This window comes from Sus scrofa, chromosome 14 (assembly GCF_000003025.6).
Source record: "Sus scrofa isolate TJ Tabasco breed Duroc chromosome 14, Sscrofa11.1, whole genome shotgun sequence".
NCBI lineage: Eukaryota > Metazoa > Chordata > Mammalia > Artiodactyla > Suidae > Sus > Sus scrofa.
This window is the reverse complement of record NC_010456.5, coordinates 21076996-21091850: the sequence shown is the minus strand read 5'-3', so window position 1 is coordinate 21091850 and position 14855 is coordinate 21076996. Positions and strand designations below refer to the sequence as shown.

At 46.5% G+C, this 14855-nt stretch overlaps 1 protein-coding gene across 4 annotated transcripts in view; it reads right to left on the bottom strand.

Annotated features, from left to right (window-relative positions):
• DDX60 (DExD/H-box helicase 60) overlaps positions 1–14360 on the bottom strand; it is an 86073-nt gene extending 71713 nt beyond the window's left edge. The window contains exons 1-5 of one of the 4 annotated variants that reach the window (XM_021072214.1): positions 14268–14360; positions 8174–8471; positions 2427–2540; positions 2190–2259; positions 1397–1586 (exon numbers count right to left, since the gene is read on the bottom strand). In XM_021072214.1, coding sequence (XP_020927873.1) covers positions 1397–1586; positions 2190–2259; positions 2427–2430 — 264 coding nt within the window. In that variant the 5' untranslated portion in view covers positions 2431–2540; positions 8174–8471; positions 14268–14360. Of the gene's footprint in view, positions 1–1396; positions 1587–2189; positions 2260–2426; positions 2541–8173; positions 8651–8684; positions 8841–14267 lie in introns of those variants that run through there. The other 3 variants (XM_021072213.1, XM_021072215.1, XM_021072212.1) reach the window with 3 other exon arrangements.

Sequence of the window (14855 nt, the reverse complement as noted above, 5' to 3'; positions counted from 1 at the left end):
ACACGTCACAATTGGGGTTTACATACATGAGTCCCCCCCTTCTCCTCCCACTCTAATTCTTTTCCTCTCCAATCTCAGTTCCAAAAGAAAAAGCAAAGAAAAATATGTAAAAGCAAATGACAGTTGTACGTCATCCAAATGGAAATCTGAGGGGTCACTCTGCAGGACGGTCCCAGGATGTCCTCCAGCAGCACGGGTTTTATCATAAGACCACAATTAGGGCAGGAATTAGACTTTTCAGGGGCACCAGGCTACCCCTGGCTCTTCGTTCAAAACCCTGCTTACAAACAGAAATGCTCAAAAATCTAAAAAGAATGTTATAGAGTTCCCATTGTAGTGCAGCAGGAACAAATCCGACTAGTAAGGTTTGATCGCTGGCCTCGGTCCCTGAGTTAAGCATCCAGCATTGCCGTGGTGTAGCTGTGGTGTAGGCTGCAGATGTGGCTCAGATCCCACATAGCTGTGGCACAGGCTGATTCAACCCCTAGCCTGGGAACCTCCTTATGCCACAGGTGCAGCCCTAAAAATCCAAAAAAGAAAAAAAAAAAAAAAAAACTAACAAGAATGTTAAGCAGAAACACACCAAAATCCTCACAGACAACACACTGGTTAACTTCAGGGATAGGATGGGAAGGTACAGGCAGTATTACATCCATATATATACTTGAAATTGTTAAAACTCTATTAATTACATGCACAGTCAAAAAAGATCAGAGCTCTTCCCCTGGAGCTATTTTCTACAGACCAAATAATAATAAAGCAACACTGCTGAGTCTGACCCTCCTCTGAGCCCAAATCAACTGACCGCGGAGTTTTGAAGACAGAGCTGGTCCTTCTTGGACTCAGACCTGGGAACCAGCTCAGCTGCCACGAAGATGCCTCACCTCCTCCAGGGTCCTGTGCGTCTGCACAGGAAAGTTCCATGAATGCAAATGACAAATAATCCTAAACCCGGTCATTTCTGAATACTGGGATTATGGGTCATTTTTTTTTTTTCTTTCTGTTCCTCCCTTTAAATTTTCTGAAATTTGGAGTTCCCATTATGGTTCAGCAGGTTAAGAACCCGACTAGTATCCGTGAGGTTGCAGGTTTGATCCCTGGCCTCGCTCAGTGGGTTGAAGGATTCAGCTTTGCCTTAAGTTGTGGTATAGGTCACAGATGGGTCTTGGATCCTGCGTTGCTGTGGGTGTGGTGTAGGCCAGTAGCTGTAGCGCTAATTAAACCCTCTAGCCTGGGAACTTCCACATGCTAAAGGAGTGGCCTAAAAAGCAAAAAAAAAAAAAATTCTGAATTTATAGGCAGATTTCACTTTGAAATAAGAAAAAAAAAAAACACCTATAAGAAAATAAGTAATTTTAGTTTTAGTTCTCAAATTGCAGAAAAGAACTCATGTTACCTTAAAGAAAACGACGGCAAACTGCCCTCCTTTAGTAATCAGATCCACCAGGTAGCGTTCAACCAGGTAGAAGAAGTGGAGGTCCTGGCCCTGCTTGAGTGACTTCTCACAGACGCACATGATCAGCAAGGAGTCTCCATCGAGCAGGAAAAATTCAGACTCAACAAAATCATTGAACAAGCTGTCATAGCTAAGATGAAAACAGTTACAACCAAAATTACATGGCGATGGAAGCAGGCCCAGGAGGCAGCAACTTTACTATTGTTATCATCTCATCGTCCTCATCAACAGCTGGCTCTGTGGAGCAATTATCTTATGTCAGGCTCCCAGCACAGATTTTCTGCACACGTGACCCCAACACACGTGAGCATCCCTCACAAGAAGAAGAGAATCTTCGCCCCACGGAGAGGGAAACTGAGGCTCCAAGAAAGAGCAAGTTACCTGAGGCCACAATGTGGGCCAGACTCAGTATCTGAATATACAACTTCCTGCCCAATCAATCTTGTCCCTTTATAAGACAATAGGTTCATTGACAGCCATGGACAAATATAGCAATGAAAATGCTTTGCACCAAATATCAAACAGCTCTGGAAGTCCTGTGTTATGTAATCATGTGTGTATACATATATGTGTGTGTGTATATATATATATACATACATGAACATATATATACATATAAAACATGTATAATACATATACTGAGATAAGTGATTGACTGACATATCACTTTAAGGCCAATTAGGTCCACAGGGAATAAGAAGTCTATCTCTCGATTTATTACTATGACACTCACTCAGCTTTTGGCACTTCATTCAAAATTAACTGTGACATATCTTCTAAAAACATCATGTATTTTTCTAAATCTAAAAAAGAAAGAGAGAGAGAATGGGTTATTTTCACTCAATTCTTTTTAAAAGAGCTATCATTTATAAATTATTTAAGAAAAACACTAATAGTTATTTTAATTCTATTAAGTCTGCATAGCTTACAGAATCATTAAAGTTTATAAATATTTTAAATGGAAAATTACCCATTTTTGCTGCTTGCTACCTGTGCCTCCAACCTGAACCGGAAAATATTAAATATAGCAAATATCCTTTACTGTGGTGCCTCTAGGTGGCAGCTACTAATGTGAACAGCAGACCTACAAAGAAAGAAGAAAAATTTGAAAATCATTATTCCATCAACAAATAGTATTAAATAAGGATTCAACTAAACACCAGGCACTGGGAACACAAGAACAAACCAAAGTCAAAATGCTGTCGGTTCCTGTGAAACTTCAAATCTATCAAGAAAGACAAGTTAACAATCAGATAATCATACAAACAATGGGAAATTGAAACTGTGACAAAGTCAAAGGAATCAGAGGAAGCTTCCCTAAAGATGAAATGTTTCAAGGAGTTCCCATCATGGCTCAGTGGGTAATGAACCCAACTGATATCCATGAGGATGCGGGTTCAGTCCCTGGCCTTGCTCCGTGGGTTGCAGATCCAGTGCTGCTATGGGCTGTGGTGTAGGTCACAGACTCGGCTCAGATCTGGCATGGCTCTGGCTGTTGGCTACAGCTCCAATTCAACCCCTAATCTAGGAACCTCCATGTGCCACAGGTGCGGACCTAAAAAGAAAAAAAAAAAAAAAAGAGGAAGACAACGAAACGCTTGGGCTGAATGAAGCCTTTGAATAAGGATGAAAGGAGAATTCATTAAGCAAAGGGTGGGGGTAGGGGGTAGCTTTCCAGGCAGAGGGGGAACCAAACACCACATGCAAAGTCTTGTGGCAGGAAGATGTGCAGAAGGTTGTAGGTTCCAAGAGAACCTGTCTGGGCTGGAGCAGAGAGGGCTACAGAAAGACAAGGGCGTGCAGAGCCTCTGATCACATGTTTGTCATCCAAAAACCCACTGATGGATTTTAAGCACTAGTAACGTGGTGGCTTTGCATTCAAAGACCACTCTGGCTCAGTACAGAGATAGATGGGGTAGAGCAAATCCGGGTTAGTGAAGTCAAGAGGAAGCTCTTGTTCCAAGGCAATGGTGGGGTTGGCTGTGGTACAGCCGGATGGTCACTTGAGGCACATGTTAATCTTAAATATTCAGAAGGTCAGTTTTCCATGACTCGGTAATGGATCAGCTATGGGGGAGAAGAGTGATGCTGAGGATTCCATAGGATGGGGGCTGGAGACCAGGGGACCAGACCAACTTCAGGCAAAGGTCATGAGTTCATTTGTGGTCAGCTGGGTTTGACTTGTCTTCAACTTACTGCAGGATACAACGTGGAAGTAATTAAACGCACAGGTCTAGAGGTCAAATACCTCTGGGTTGGACCAGAGTGTGTGAGTAATTTCAGTGTTGTGGGAAGTGAGGCCAGGATAGAGATGAGCTTGCTTGGACAGAGAGACACAGCAGCAGGGAAGATGGTGTCAGATGCCATATGGGTTAATTCACAGCGTCCCAGATATGCCTTTAAAGTCTCGGGGCTTTTTATCACATTCCTAGGACAAAATAAATACCTAACAGTTCATTCATTAAGTAGTTAGCCTTAAACAAGTTAATATGTCTTAATGGCTTCATTTGAAAATACAATGCACATAAATGGAAAGAATGATCGTTTTTAAAGTTAACTAACAATTACTAATGAGATATGTGTGCAGGTTGAACACTGTGCAACTTCTCAACAACAGGCCATGGTGGCAGAATAAATCCTCCTTCATCTGACAGTTAGAGGATTCCTACCCTCACATACCCTACAGGAAGCTTTTGATATTAAACTTTACCCCAAACTCATTGCTGTCTAAACATCACAGAGAATCCACAATCATTATGTCCAGTTCTCGCTCATGTAAGGGAGAAGCACTAGAAGGAAAATAAACCAGCTAGCTATCGCAACACCCACAATGAGTATGTATAAAAAAATAGGATCACTAGATGTTTGAGGGGGAAAAAAGAAGCCAGATGAATAAGCATGATTCAAGAACAGAATAGTCCTATAAAAAGCTCTGAGAGTTCTCAATAATCACAGTGATATTACCTAATAAAATAACAATAGGTTGCTACAGCAAAAAAAAAAAAAGTAAATGCTCATAAAATTTTAATACAATTTCAGAAAAAAACATTACATGCAGAACAATGGAATGAACATGCTGAAATTTCCAGTTAGTGTTCTAGCGATCTAGGGGTTAAAACCCAGGAAATTTCTTTCTTCTTTCTTTCTTTATTCTTAGGTCTGCACCCTCAGCATATGGAAGATCCTGAACTAGGGGTCAAATCAGAGCTGCAGCTCTAACCTACACTGCAGCTCATGGCAACACCAGAATCTTAACCTATTGAGTGAGGCCAGGGATCCAACCCACATCCTCATGGATACTAGTTGGGTTCATTACTGCTGAGCCACAGTGAGAACTCCAAATCCAGAAAACGTCTCAGAGACGACACAAACAAAGAGATGGGAAAGAGAACAATTACTAAAATAGAGAGGATATATAAAAAAGTTCTAAATCTGGAGTTCCCATCGTTGAGCAGTGGTTAACGAACCCAACTAGGAACAATGAGGTTGCGGGTTCGATCCCCGGCCTCGCTCAGTGGGTTAAGGATCCAGCATTCCCATGAGCTGTGGTGTAGGTTGTAGATGCGGCTTGGATCTGGCATTGCTGTGGCTCTGGTGTAGGCCAGCGGCTACAGCTCTGATTAGACCCCTAGCCTGGGAATCTCCATATGCCTTGGGAGCGGCCCTAGAAAAGGCAAAAAAAAAAAAAAAGTTCTAAATCTATTTCATCATAATTCCAGGAGAAGAGAAATACTACGATTCCCAGCTAGGTTGGGGATAAAGTCATCAAAGATATAATAGTTACAGAACCATAACAGCATTAGGCCCACGTCAAAGAAACACAGACATTTTTAGATTGCAAATTTTTTTCAAGAACTGGGCAGAAATAATGACAAAAGAGAAAACCACACTTCGATACAGCTTCTTAAAACCTCAGAGCTCCAGGAATCCAGAGAAAAGGGGAAGCAGGGAGGAAGGCAGATGTGAGGGGTGACAGCCTGGGTCCCGCAGGGTTCTAACCAGCTCCAGAATGAACCACCATTGAGCAAATTACTTCCTTTCTCTGTGGTTCAATTTCCTCATCTGTGACATTGGGATGGACAATGATATTTCTCCCCTCTGGCTGTGTCTTCATGCCTTTTAAAAGTATGAGCAGAGGCATACAAATTGATTAAAATAGTACCTGGCACACAGTCAGACCTCTTTAAAGTGAGCAGCATTACTGGATGTTTTGAAAAAATGAAAATAATATTTTTAAAGTTCTGAGAAGGAAATATGTTGAACTTAGAATTCTATATCCAGTCATTCAGTTCATTGAGGGCAAAATGCAAAATTACCAGACCTGTAAGAAGTTGGAAACCTCAGCAACCACTTATCTTAAAGGATAATTTTATTTTAAAAGAGAGAACAGAAAATTGAAGAAAAAAATAAGGAGGGCAATCAAGAAACAGGAGAAATAAAGGAAGTTAAAAAGAAAAATAAGAGGATTCATGACACTTTTAATATAGGAAAGTATCCATTTCAAGCAATAGTCTTAACCATACAGAACTATGTTTCCCAGCCAAATGTAAAAACTGTTTCTAGGAGTTCCCATCATGGTGCAGCGGAAACAAATCAGACTAATAACCATGAGGTTGTGGGTTCCATCCCTGACCTCACTCAGTGGGTTAAGGATCCAGCGTTGCTGTGAGCTGCGGTGTAGGTCACAGATGCAGCTTGGATCTGGCATTGTTGTGGCTTTGGTGTAGGCCAGCAGTTGTACCTCCAGTTAGACCTCTATCCTGGGGACCTCCACATGCTTCGGGTGCGGCCCTAAAAAGACAAAAAGATACACACACACCAAAAAAACTGTTCCTACAATGTGAACAGAATCAAAATTGCCTAAGTGCTGTTTATTGGTTCTCCATTTTTGAATCAACATAGAAACAAATCAAAAGAATTAAAGTCATAAAATACTTTAAATCATGACCAGCCATGGCAATATAAAAATAATATATATAATTAGCCAAACTGGGAGAAATAGGGAGATTTCCTTTTTGTTGGCTGGAGGTAATCTCGCTAATAAACAGAGACAAAAAATGATAGAATTGGAAAAGCACTAGTTTACAACTTCCAATAAATTACTAGATCTTGGTACTTCTAAGCGATAACACAACAAAAGTAGAGACAAATAGCTGCTCCCATATAGAACTACACCAGTCTGGAGATACTCCAGCCTGAGGGGAAAAAAAAAAACTTAAACTTGAATTTAATGAAAACTCTAGTAGCAAAAATGAATTGTCATTTAGAAGTTTACAAGACAGAACATGTGAAATGCTAAAATATACCAGAATGAGTAGGAGAATCGTCACAAGACCAAAGCCAAACAAGAACAACAACAAAAACCCAAAAAGCAGCAAAAATCCCACCAAAATAAACAAACAAAAAAAACTAACCCTCTTAACAAATAAATCGCTAGAAGATGAAAGTGATTGTAGCAAACTTAAAGATATATCCAATCACAGAAGATTCAGAACCTTATTTGTATTCTGATTTTAAAATCTTAAAAAGGAAGAAGGGAAGAGTAATCCCTAGCTATGAAGTTGGAGGAGACTGGCCCAACCCATTGGACAAGGTCCAGGCGGTAGTGGACCAAGGGGCTCAGGGCACTGGCTAGAGAGGAGCTCCCAGCAGAGGCAGAACTCTGGGATGGCCTCCAAGCCCTCAGCATCCCTGGGGTAGCCCCTGTAGAAGCTGGCCCCCACCCCAGAACTCAGGCAGGACCTGCACATTCGGTGAGGCAGTGGCTCCCCTGCTGAGGTTACATCCTGGGAGATTCTCACATAGGGAATGGGAGAGTCCCCTACTGGCTTTGCAGACATAACCCCACGGCCAAGACTCCAGCAGTGGGGGGTCTCCAAGTCCAGCAGCAGCCTCCTGCTCCCAACCACCAAGACACCCGGATACCTCAACCCCACAGCTGCGAGGCACTTCATCCTTCCTGCCAGCAGGGGGAGTCAAGGCAGGTTTTTCATTCCAGGAGATGAGAAGCGGGTCCAGACCCCGCCCACCTGCACCTGGATGGCATCTGCCAAAACCCTGGAACAGTGAATTTCCACGGACTTCATCTACTAAAGTTGTAATAATTTGTAACGCAGCTACAAAAAACTAATACACACCCCTTGACCGTGAATACTTTCTGCGATAAAAGAAAGATTCTCAGGGGTGAGCCACTGACACACATTGGAGATCTGATTCCGCAAGTTTGGGATTTGGCCCCGAGACTCCGCGGGAGGAGGAAGCTCCCGGCAGCTGTCCAGCTCCGCCCACCCCTGACCCCCTGCCGCCCTCCCCCTCTGTCTCCCAACATCCAGACCCACTGCCTGTCTTCGAGAGGAGGGCACTCAGTGCCTCTGCTCTCTGCTCAGACTTGGACCTTAGCGCTCCCCACTTGGCTCTTTCCAGCACCAGCACCGCAGACTACCCACTCCTGTAGCATCCCCATACCCCGCTGCATCCCCCAGCTCTGCAACCCCTTCCGCAATGCCCACAGCAACCCCTGCATCCTCGTCCCTCTCCATCCCGCCATTCCCCTCCCCTCTACCCGAATCCCCTGCGCCCAATGACCCCCTGCACTGAGGGCCACCTCCACCAACATCGGATCAGAGACCTAGACACTCGCCAGACTGCTGTCCCCTCGCCCGCCCCTGACCCGGGGACGCCCTCAAACTCCCCACCCGGCTGGACCCAGATCCGAACCTGGCTCCGCAGTGTCTGAAGATCCTCCCGGCGCCCAGGGAGAATGCTAGAGAGAGGCTGGGCGAGGCCCCAGGCTGGTGCTGCATCTGGTATTCCTCCGGTTCTCAGAGAGACTTTCTTCCGAGAGACTTTCGGTTTCATTTCTCATCTCAGCTAAGTTTCCAGTTTCCTTTCACTGCCTGGAAAACTAGGTAAGCAGGTAGGGGAACAGAGCATCCTTTATGGGAACCTTGGGGACAGCCATCGAGGCAGTGTGGACTTAGAGATTTGGGAGATGAGGCAGAGAAGACCCAGACATCTAAACAAGATAAAAGAAGCAGAGGTGAATTAGAACCGATGAAACTGTAAGGAACTGCAGAATCTAAAGTTCCACTGCAAGCTGTGGGGTTCCACCTTCCTGCCAAAAGAAAAACAAAACCAGTTAAGTACATGGGAACTTGGAGTTTCAGCGATGGGAAGCTGAGGAGTTTTATATCAACAGTATCTGGAGCTTTTACAAGCCAATAAATACCTTTCTTAAAAGTGAAGGTGCAACATTCTCACTTTTATTTCTCACTTCAATCTATGTTATATTCATGTAATTTCTGCGGCGAGTTGATGTTTGCAATCTGGATTTCAACACTAGTCTCTTTTTAGTGTGCTTGTGTGCTTAACTGCATGAACCCTGTAACTGTGCAAGTACACAGGAATTCCAGGAGGTGGGGATAGCATGGATTTGGGTCATCTTAGCAACAGTGCGAAGCCAGGAGCTGCTCTGTCTGCAAGGAGAGGGGTGCAGGCATTTCCTGCTCCACAGGGAAAAACAGAACAAACAGCGGGAAATTGGAGACTGAGTCACTGAAGAAAAAGGTGGGGGCAGAGAAGATGGGCTTTTGTCACCTCCGTCATACTTTTATTTTTTGGTCTGTAAATCTGTGAGGTTTTGCTTGATGATGATAGTGAGAAAAGAAAACAAAAGAACTTGGAACTTGACACAGGGCTGTCTGAGGTGACACACTGTGAGTCCCTCCCCCACTCAGCTCCCTAGGGCTCTTGCCTGGGGCCCGCAGGGGAACGTCCCTCCCTCCTCTGACTCCAGGATCCTGTGGGCCTGTGAGGCTCAGAGCAAAGGTACTTTGCAGGATGCACTGCAGGGAGGATCTTGGGCAGAGGAGATGATGCTGGTTACTTCCTGGGTCTCCAAGGGTCCTTACCAAAGGGGCAGGGGAGCCACTTCAAGAAGGTGGTGTTACTGAGAGGAATGGAGCTGGGCAGTTACACAGGTGGTTGTAGAAGTCCCATTTGGGGACCATACATAGGGAGGGAAACCTAGGGGACTTTGGGAGGCCACAGTAAGTTGGTGGCTCAAGGCGGACAACATCAGAAGCACATCATAGAATGAAGCAGCCTTGCTTAAAACCATAAATAAAAGGAGACATGCTTCAGGTCATTAGGTGAAAGATAAAATGAGGCCTGCCTTCAAGAAGTTCAGCAAGAAAATGATCCTTAGGACCAAGGAGGGGAATTTAAGGGGAAGATGACATTCCAAAGGAGGAGACCCCATGATATGGAAACTTGAGAGGATTCAACATATTTTTAGCATCTGTTCCCACCCTTCTGCTGATCTGAACAAGCACCGTGACAGTCCTAGTTGGACCTCATAGGGTCAAATACTCAAGCGTCCTATATTAAACCTATTTCTTGCCTATCACTTTGTCTCTCACTGAATTCCTTCTGCAATGAGACACAAAGAACCTGAGCCTCAGTAGGTCCAGACACCAGGTGAGTGACTCTAATAAAAACAACAACAACAACAAAAAACTGGGTTCAAGTCCCAATCTGGGTTTTGGCTGGGTTCGAGTCAGAGGCGTTTTGGTTTCATTTTGGCAGAGCAGCACCAGTGGCAGAGTGTGGTGGCACCACCTGCTGTCTGTGACAAGGAACCAGGGGCCACAGTGTAAGGAGGCAGTGTTCCCAGGAAAAGGCAAAGGCAGAGAAACAGGCTCTTGGAGAGACTAGCACCACTGATACTGGGACTTTAGCCACGTGGACCAAGCCTCAGAACCACAAGGAAATACTTCCGCGTTATTTTAAGCCACGAAGTTCTGTTTGTTATGACAGCCTTAGGAAAGGAATATCCTATTGTAAGCGAATAAAGTAAGCAAGTGATCACGTATTTGCTAGCAGCAGAAATAATGAAGATGTGTGATAAGAGAGCATTAGTTGAGGCGGCCACTGCCTGCTAAGAGCATGCTAGTATCCTTATGCTCTCACAATAAGCCTCACAACAACTTCATGAGGCGTGTCCTACCATTTCAGAGATGAGAGGAGGTCGGCTCACAGGTAAATGGGTGCCAGATTTAGCACCTGGTCTTCCCACCATCTTCTCCAAGACCTGGTCTCGGACAAGCCTTCACCTTCTACAAAGGAAAGCCTTGCACTTTGCCTTTGGACAATTTCATTCTGCTTCCTCTTTGGTTAACTTATTGAGATATTCATTCTTTTTCGTATATATAGTAGTTTGGGGTTGTTTTGGTTTTTAATAACTAGGTTTATGAAGTGAAACCTCAGGAACCCCTGAGCCAGTCACCTTTCACTTTTCACCCAGGCAGGTGTAAACAGCATCCAGAAGCTCTAGCCTTGCTTTCGTTTTTACTTCAACCACAGCCACGCCCTGGACCTCGTCTAAAATATCGACCATCACAATCCTTTTCTGGGTCAGCCCCCTTCCTCCTGCTCCTGGCAGGGCAGCCTCTGGGGACTGCCCAAATCTTTGTCCTGTGGGGATGAACTCCAAGAGTCAACATGCCACCCCTTCTCTGAGTTCGCAAGTACAACTGCTTGAGCCAACTAACCTCCACGCTTCTGTCTGCAGCTGATAATCGGGATCAATATTTTCTCCGGTGTTCCCTCTGGACACTGAGGGAAGTGACTCAGTCTGTGTCCCGTCAAACTGTTGACACACAAGAGTGGGTGCCTTTCTTCCCCCAAACTTTTGCCTACTTTACAAGGATGGTTATAGCCCTACAGCACTTGATATTCTCAAGTCCTTTCTGAGGTCAGGACATCTTGTTTGCAGGTCTCTCCCAAATTTACAATGACTGCATCATTCTTACCTGGAGTCTGGGGAGAGCTCACCAGGCACCACCCAGACCCCACACGGCTGGATGGGCCCCTCCTCAAATGCCCCAGTTCCTTGCTCTTCCGTCTGTCCATCTTCACCTCCCCCCACCAAATGGAAGGCACCCGTGCTCACCCCTGACTCGTTTAAAACACTAACCAGAATGCTCTCCTGGTGTGCCAGCCCCTCCTCTCCAGGAGCATCCCTCTGGTGGTCCAAACTTGGGTTCCACACCTCCCTGCCAAGTCCTGGGCCCCTTAGTCCAGATCTGCCCTGAAACTATTCTGCAAAGATTGGTGATGATGCAGGGGCTAAGAAACCCAGACCGGGCTCCTCTAGTCCACCATCCACCTCACTTGTCTCTGAAACATCTGAAAGGTTTCAGCCAGCCTCTCTGCTCCCTCCGTTTCAGGTATCGTATTCTTTTTTTGGTCCATTTCTCTGCCTGCCTTCTCTCTTGAGATAAAAGGAAATGTCACATAACAAATGCTCAGATTAGAACCTGGGGGAAACTTGTCGCCTCTGTACTCAAGTCCCAGTGAACTTGAGCTTCCAGTGATGATAGAACCCAGCATCTCTTCGGCCCATTTTCCATAGGCTGGTGCAGCATGGCCGCCTCTCACCTGGGCCCTGCCTTGCTGCAGCCTGTCCCTCCAGCCCACCTCCACCTGCTACCAGGAGCCCCTGGCCAGCATGTGTCAACCCTTCCTCACTGTTTCCGGATTCAACCACTTACTAGTGCTTCCCCTTTGGGCCACTCCAGCCCCGCAGTAGGCCTCCATCACCGGCCCCCGAGTCCAAGGCAGGCCAAGCACAGGACCGCCGACCTGGACAGTGGTTAGGGACAGGTAGTTGGTCACATGTACTCACAGCCCGGGGTGGGGGAGGGGAGCCAGCTGCCCAGGCAAGACACACAGGCCAGGACGGGGGTGGGGGGGGAGCAGAGTCACCAGGTGGGACAGGGGAGGCAGAGGGCGAGGTGACCCAGGTTCCCTTGGGAAGACAGGGTGGCTCATTTGAGTCCCCATACAGCCCAGCAGGGCACGCCAGCTCTTGGGTGAAGGCAGCAGCCTGGAGGACAGAGGACCTGGCTCTCATCTGAGGACCCCCCCCCCAGACAGCAGGTTGCCCCTGCGGAACTCCCAGGGCCCCAGGCGGCTCAACGGCGTCAAGGCAGTAAAGCTTCCCCAAAAACATGGCACCTGAGGACGGCTAGGCTGGGGGAGCCTGAGGAAACAGCAGAAGCAGGAGGTACTCGACTCCCCCTTCACCTTCTTTCCCCAAAGTGGGAAAGGAGCCCCTACCCCACCTGGTACAGTGACTGACCACAGCCTTCTTGCAGGGAGGGGACACTGGGCCAAGAAGGCAGAAGGCCGGTGAGCCCATCCCTGCCCCAGCCTCCTCTCACCAACCCCTCACATAGTCACTGCTGGTCTGAATCCTGCTCTGGTCACTTCCTTGGGACCTCGTTCTCTCCTGAAGCGTCCTGTGTACATTTAAAAATTCAGGAAAACGTGCATGTTTTCCTGCTGTTCATCTGCCCTGTCAGTTTAATTCTTAGGCCCGGCCAGAGGCCCCAAGGGGGCAGAGGAACATCTGGCCTTTCCAGGCACACAGGGCACCACAGGCCTCACAAGATGAGGCCTCAGCAGCCTGACCAGGACGTTGATGTCAGCATGGACAGACCTCGCAGCATTTCATGTAGGAGCCCCACATAAAAGGACTGATGTGCAAGTTAAGCCTCAGTCAGATTAAATAGACAGTAAATGCAGAGTGTATGCCTCCAGAACCCAAAGAGGGCTAAAAGCCACTGGCCTTGCCTCAATATTCCAGATACTGGGGGGACAGTAGTCAGCTTATCAATGATGGGGCAGCCCTCTCTTCACCACATCAACTAGGGGGCTTCTCCAGGGTGGGGCCCTGCACTATCTGGGGCAGTTGCAACACTTGGATCGGGCCCTCTGTCAGGATCTGAATGTCCAGGATGAGCATCTCAAGAGAACAAATGGTCTCAGAAGGTGTGATTATGGGAGTTCCCACTGTGGCCCAGTGGTAACAGACCCAACGGATACCCATGAGGATGCGAGTTCGATCCCTGGCCTCACTCAGTGGGTTAGAGATCTGGCATTACCAAGAGCTGTGGTGTAGGTCTCAGATGCAGCTTGGATCCCACATTGCTGTGGCTGTGGTGTAGGCTGGGCAGCTGTAGCTCCAATTTGATCCCTAGCCTGGGAACTTCCATATGCCACAAGTGCAGCCCTAAAAAGAAAAAAAAAAAAGTGTGATTATGGGGTGCCATGTCACACCTGTGCCCTGGAGGATGGGGGCACAAACAGGACCTCACCTACAGAGTGTACACAACAGCAAGGATGTTGTCCCCATGGGAGCTGGCAGGGCACATCTTGTGCCTTCAGAAATGGCACAGAGGCTGTGGGGGGGGGCACCATGAACAGACCAGCTGCGCCAGTTGTGTAACAGCTGGTTGCACACCAGCTGCCACTGGGAGGGAGTGCTGGGGGCAGCTTCCGTGGGCCAAGGGTGTGAAGGGGGTGGAGACCATGGTGGGGGGTGGGCATGCACTCTCAGGGTAAGGACACTCACCCTGTCATTCACTAGGTCTGTGGTTAAGTTCTCGAAAATTTTCTGTCAAGAGTATAGCAACTTAATACTATACTGTTTCATCCTGTACCTTTCCTCTGATTATGACGTGACTGTTTCAGGAGCTTGCATGACATGCGGCTTTGAAAGGAATTTCAAGACTTATTTTTTTCCGATATAATGGATTTGCTTACAGCCAAGATAGTTGTGTGGCTTCTTAAAATCATAATGCCAACACCTTCTATTACAGAGTTCTGCGCGACTATATTTGTTTTGGTTTAAATTGTGTAATAATAACCTCAATATTATACAGACAAATCACAAATAAATAATGGTACTAATAAATGTGTATATATACCCATGGAAAAGTAATTATGTCAGCAGTCATTTACTTACCTCTTCATTGTGAAGAAACAAAACATTCAAACACAATCACAGACTTGGGTATAAAATAAAGATGAGCACGGGGTCTGTGATATTTCAGCCACAGGCTCTTCACCACCTGCTCATCAGTCAATCAGAGGGAACCTCAGGCGGCAGACGCACCAGCTTGGTGGAAATTCCTTCCCAGAATAGCAAGCGCTGAGCTCAGAGCAGTTCAACAGGAGCAGGCGAGGGACAGACGCAGGACTTTGGGGCAGAGCAACTGGCCTCCACGCTGGCATTTTTTCAGCATCCAAATCCTTCTTTGCTCTAACAGCTGGTTTCTCTGTTTGTCACATTCTTCCTTCCTGTCTGCTTTCCTGGAGTGATGGCGGTGTGGTCCACACAGGCTCCTTGAGAGCAGCCAAGAGGCTATGGGCAGCTGTGCCCATGTCCCCACTTGTCCTGCGGCAAAACTCCCTGTGCAAGCCTGATGCGCCCACTGAATGTCTCCCTGAGGCACAGAAAACGCAAACTTTAAGAGAAATGGACTGTCAGCTGTCAGTTAGGTCAAATAAGTCTCTCTGCCACTTTTAAACATTGAATTATTGTGGTAGATTT